Source organism: Tursiops truncatus, chromosome X (assembly GCF_011762595.2).
Source record: "Tursiops truncatus isolate mTurTru1 chromosome X, mTurTru1.mat.Y, whole genome shotgun sequence".
Classification (NCBI taxonomy): domain Eukaryota; kingdom Metazoa; phylum Chordata; class Mammalia; order Artiodactyla; family Delphinidae; genus Tursiops; species Tursiops truncatus.
The window spans coordinates 32,040,459-32,046,458 of NC_047055.1; the positions used below are offsets into that span (position 1 = coordinate 32,040,459).

General features: G+C 39.7%; 1 protein-coding gene across 1 annotated transcript in view; it reads left to right on the top strand.

Moving 5' to 3' along the window:
* IL13RA2 (interleukin 13 receptor subunit alpha 2) overlaps positions 1 to 535 on the top strand; it is a 67,374-nt gene extending 66,839 nt beyond the window's left edge. The window contains exon 11 of the mRNA XM_033849686.2: positions 329 to 535. Within this exon, the coding sequence (XP_033705577.1) occupies positions 329 to 379 (51 nt within the window). The 3' untranslated portion in view covers positions 380 to 535. The remainder of the gene's footprint in view (positions 1 to 328) is intronic.
* The last annotated feature ends 5,465 nt before the right edge of the window (positions 536 to 6,000 follow it).

The window sequence follows — 6,000 nt, forward strand, 5'->3', positions numbered from 1 at the left end:
GCTAGAATCTATACAAAAAAATATAACCTTCATTATGAGCTGATTTTATCTGATTGCTTCTTGAGTTATACAGATAATGCCATAGAATTTCAGAAGATGGAGGGACCACTATGGGTTGGTGAGCTTTAAGGAGGAAGTGTGACTTGGAGAAAAAAAATATCTTAATGCCAGGTCTTTTAAAGATAAAGAGAACTGTGAATGTGTGTGAAATGTTTTGCTTTATTTCTCTGCTGAATGCTTTTTTGTCTATTTCTCTGAGTTATTAATCTAAGTGAAATAGTTTGTGTTATTAATGACTGTTAATAATGGAGCTCTTTCTTAATTTCAGATTTTTCATACCAAAAAAGAAGCTTCTTCTAATCAGGTGATACAGTGCTGACTCAGTAAATTCCAGGGTTATGGCCAAATGTTAAACAAGAGTCTTATCAAACTGAATTTTTTCCCCAAATGTTGAATAAATCTTATCTTGAAAGCATTGTTGTATTTAAATAAGCATTAGATTATTAAAATCCTCAACTAGTAGCAAATTATCTGAATCCTATTAACAGATTTTTTTCTTGTTAAAAAACAAAGTTCAACCAATTAAATTGACAATCTAATTGGCTTTATTAGATGATTGTGAATCCGGCAGTATCCCATCTAGCAAGTAGAAGGGTGCTCTGAGGGGTTGTACAAAATAAAAGGTTTTTATAGGAAGAAGGATGGGACAAGGTCCTATTAGCAAAAGAAAAAAGAAAAGATTATTTTTAGACCAAGACATCTTTTCTGAGGGGGAAGGGAAAGGAAAGGGTTTTATCATGCAGATTGCCTCTTCTTCTTCTTAGGGGATGTAGAGGGCCCATGTGGCAGATGACCTCATTGGTGCTGACCAGAAAATTCCAGGCTGGTTGATTAAGATTACATTTCTGGGGAAGGTCAAAACTGCAGTTAGGTTAGTTGTTAAATCTAGGTTTGGTATCATGGGCTTTAGCACAAGTTATGCCTTTTTGGGCCTGTGGTTTTTCTCTTTAACATTCCTCAATCCAAGATGAGAGTGCTGCATGTAGAAAAGTCAAGGGAGGGGTCAGAATCTAATCTGTGATGTATTCATAAAGCAATGTGATTTTGTGACTTTCACTGAGCCATAGAGATATTGTCAAATCTTGGAAGATGAGATTCTAGTTTTTTTTAACATTGCACTTGGGATGAAATTATTCACCATGAATAAGGTTGTTTGGCTTTAAAAATAACCTGTGAAGAGGATTAATAAGAAGCAAGAAGTTTTAAATACATTCATAGTCTAAATGTGTGCTTCACGTTTCATCAAAAGGTGGGAAGAATGCAGTGCTTAAAAGGCTGAAAATAATGAAATGACTAGAGATCATATTCGAAATATTCAGATGTCACAAACTACACAATACAAGCCTGAGAGTTTCCTATACTAGTTGGCAGGCAGTATTTCCTACCTTCTGATGGTGTGATTTTTTTTTTTTTTTTTTTAGTTCAGAGACCAAAAGGCACAAGCCTCTGAAATCAGTAAGAAGCCTTTCAAATTATATGCAAACTTCAGACTAATTGACAGTAGACTTCTAGGAGAAGATGTGGCAACCTAGTTATAGACAGTTACTTTAAAATTTAGAGAATAATGACCTACAGATTACAATCAAGTTTTAATTTGGATCAATATCTAATATTATTCATAATGGTTCTACTCTGTGGTCCACAGACCAATAGAGTGGGCATTACCTGGGAGCTTATTAGAAGAAATGCAGAATTCGGACCCCAACCCAGACACACTCAATTAGCAATCTGCATTTTAACAACATCCCCAGGTGATTCATTTGCACGTTCAATTTGAAAAACACTAATATATTCCAGTATTCTAGAATGAAAAAGACTAAAATAATATAATGGAGAGGTAAGCCCATGGGCAGAGTAACTATAGCTTTGACTATCATTGGCACTGATCATCTATCTCTAAAAGGGGAAAAAAGAGCTAAAACTGAGATGTAAACCAGAATACCATCCTCTACTATCACTTGTAATCAGTGATAGGATGCACCACCATTTCCTTAAGTAGACTTATCCTTGTTAAACATTAAAACCCCCAAGGTAATATGAATTAAGACATAACATGTTTGGCAAATTACTCTCAATTCAGGGCTTGCTAAAGTTGTTCTTAGTGTGTTAAGGGATTGTGGGGAGGAAGAAGGAGTGTGGAAGGGAGAGGTCATGGCTAGGCAGGGAAGATCGCAGGCAATCCCATCCTTGGAGGCTGAGTGGGTCTTTGGGACCTAGTATTTCAATTCCCCTGTTCAGAACGTGCATAGCAAGCTCTTCTAATCAAAGATTTCTGGAATCCCTGCCATAAACTTAGCAGTCCCTACCAGAATTGCCCCAATAAACTGGCTATAACAACCATGTGGCACCAAATCTGGACAGAGCTGGACCTTGCAAAAGGACCCCTGGAACTCCTGGCCTGCTAGCTGTATAGGTTTATTAACCTTTAAGTAATGTGACCCCAAATTTTCTGAAATTGAATTTTTTGAAATTGAATTTTTTGAAATCGCTCTCTCATTTTTGTTTTGCATTATGATAGAGTTTTAAGGTACTGAATATTTCCCAAATGCTTGGTATATACAGAGTGCCTTAAGCCATGGTCCCCCTCTTGGCCATCTGTCTTCTGCCACCTAGGGCTGCCCTAGCCCCTTACTTTGAACCCCCCTCCCCTGGGCTATCCCAGCAACTAAGGAATAATACCTTTTATATCAGGAGTTCCTTAGGATCCTACTCTTGGGCAAAAGTGAGCGAGGATGGCTGCATGGGTATGTGTTCTGTGCAGTTACACAGGGCCCTATTCTTGGATGCTTGGAAGGGCCTCAGCCATGGTTTAATGATCTGCTGTCACCATCTTGAAATTTTTAATCATTTTTGAAGAAGGGGCCCCATATTTTACTCTTTACTGTGTTCTGTTAATTATGTAGCCACTCCTGAGAGCCAGCATCAGTTCTGATTTAGTTTTCTCAGGATGCACCATTAAAACATTTTGGACATCACCCCTGTTTTTTTATATCGGTAAATCAATAATTAGAACCTTAGAAATCACTCACCACCCACCCATCATCCATTCATTTGTCCATCCTTCAATCCAGTTCAACATTTATTGCACAATACCATATTCCAGACACTGTGATAGTCACTAAAATAGCCATCCAGCCTGAGACAGTCATTTGCTTGAAGGGGAGAGAAGTGACATTTATTGAGTGTCTACTATGAGTCAACTTCTATGCTAGGTGCTTTATATAACACTATTTCAATAGTCTTTCAGTCCTCATCACAATCTGAGAGGTATAGAAAGTGCCCATGTTATAAATAAGGAAAAACTTAGGCTAAATAATACACTTAAAGTGTTAAAGCTAGAATGGGAATTCATTATTATTTCCATGCTCTGAACAGCCCTAGGTTTCATTCACTCTAAAAATAAGTTATTTGAAAAAGCACTCCTAGATTGGTGGCATGAGGAGCTCGATGGAGCCTATCAGCAAAACAACCATAACTGGTAAAAATTATTTTAAAAAAACAAATATTTAAAGTATCTAGAAATTGCTCTAAAAGCCTACAGCAAATGGAGAAACATTTATTCAAGAAAATCTGGTACATCTTGGTAAGATCAGCTAGAGTCTATGGCGTTTGAACCATGAACTATTCCCTACCTCCCACCTTTCCCAGCTCAGTGCAATGGGAATTCTATTCCAGGTAGGTGTAGCTAATAACACGGGACTTGCTCTTTTTCCAGATTTCAGTTTAAGACAATGATTTCTCCCCAGAAGGGGTTGGCCACCAGCGTTCTTTATCCTTCCCAGCTCTGTTGCAGAAGCTCTTTTCCAGGCAAGAGAGATCTGAGGCTCCCTTCCTCCACACAGCTCACATGCATAGGACAGAAACTCTACCCCAGGCATAGTAAACTGAGAATACTAGGCTTCAATAATCTTCACACCAGTTTCCCTGTAGGGCAGAGGTTCCATTCTGTGAGAGACAAACCAAGAAGACCAGCGATGCCCCATCCCCTCCTGCCTCCCAGCCTAGAGTCTTGCTTGTAACGGGTGGCACTGCAAGAGTAAAAGTTCCTGCCCACATCTCTGGAGCAGTAGCACAGAGGTTCTGCAAAGGGTGAGAGTCAGGCCATAAGAACAGAGAGCTGTGTAGCTCTCCCTGACTTTATTTGGAATAGAGACTGAGGAAGTTCAAGTCTAAGGGTGCTGTAAAGAAATGCAGATTTTGCTGGTGAGGAAACATAACACAAAAAGGCAGAAGAGGAGATAGAGCTCTATAACATTTCTGTATGTCACTGTCTTTAAGTTAGTATAAATCTGAAGTAGATCTAATAAGCTGTATACTGGAAGTCCACTTAACCACTAAGAAAATAAATATAAATGTAGAGAACAATCTTTAAAGTAATTCAAATGCTACACTGAAAACATTTACAAATGAAGGCAATAAAGCAGAAAAAGAAAGAAAAAACATGAGTCAGAAAAAAACAAAAAGTAAAATGACAGTCATAAATTCAATCATATTAATAATGACATAAAAGAAGGCTATATGAGGGCTATACGTACTCATTATTTCCCAGTTCCTCTCATTGGACAAGAGTTTGGGAAATGTACATGTGAGCGTGTATGCATGCATGGGTGTATCCTCCTTATATACCTCAGGCTGTGCTATCACAAAATGCTGGATTGTCCCCAACCCATGTGAATACCTTTCTCAACCTGCTCAGACTCTGACACCCCACTCCAGACCACCCTTTCACAGACATGCCCCCCCTTACCCTGCTTGGGCTTTGATATTTTGTGCTGGGACTCCCCCATGTGCAGATACTCTCCTTGTTCCACTCAGCCTCTAACTGCCCACACAGGGATGCCCCACCTCCATGCATGGATGCCCTCCTCACCTTGCTTGGCCGCTAACTTTCTACACTAGCCTGCCTCCCCCTTGTGGATTTCCTCTTCTCTGGACTTAGGCTTTTACTCTGCATGCCAGGCAAGCCTCCTATTTAATATCCTCCTGACTAAACTGACTTCTTGTGTCAAGCTGCTCGGCTCTGTGAATGCTTCTTAATCACACTTGGCCACTGACTGCCCATAACAAGTCCTAGCATGGTCATCCTGTTTACCCTGCTCACGTTCTGACATCTCATACTACACACCTCCCTTCCCTGCTTTTGTGGATCTTATCATCTCACCCTTTTTGAGTTCTGACTCTCCATACTGGGCTACTCTGACTGCATGGGTATTCTCTTCACCCGCACTTCACCTCTAACATATCGCTCTGGGTCACTATGATTCCACTCCTCCCTGTCATGGATGCCTATCTTGATCTATCTCACCTAATTGCTTTATGATGAGTTGCTCAGCAAGAGGAAGAAGGGGAAGGAAGGGGGGTCTTGAATTGAATTTGGAAGGACAAGTGGGCATTGCCAATCAAAGATAGATAAAGGGCATTTTGGGTAGGGAACTTATATGTGAATTATGGGGTATAGAAAAATAATTTTTCAAGCTTATATTTTTTCCAGAAGGTTACTAAATAATTGCATCACAATTTGTTGAACAAACTCTCTTCTCCCGATGCAAAATGACACCTTCTACCTTTATCATATACTTAATTTGTATGCGTATGTGTGTGTGTGTGTGTATCTTAGTCCGCTTGGGATGCTATAACAGAATACCACACACTAGGTTACTTATGAATAACAGAAATTTATTTCTCACAGTTCTGGAGGCTAGAGGTATAAAATTAGGGTACCAGCATGGCCAAGTGAGGGCCCTTTTCTGAATTGCCGACTTCTTTTGTATTCTCACATGGTGAAATGGGGCTAGGGAGCTCTGTGGATTCTCTTTTGTAAGAGCATTAATCCCCATTCTTGAGGGCTCCACCCTCATGACCTAAGCATCTCCCAAAGGCCCCACCTCCTAATATTATCACACTGGACATTAGGTTTTCAACATGAATTTTGTGGGGACA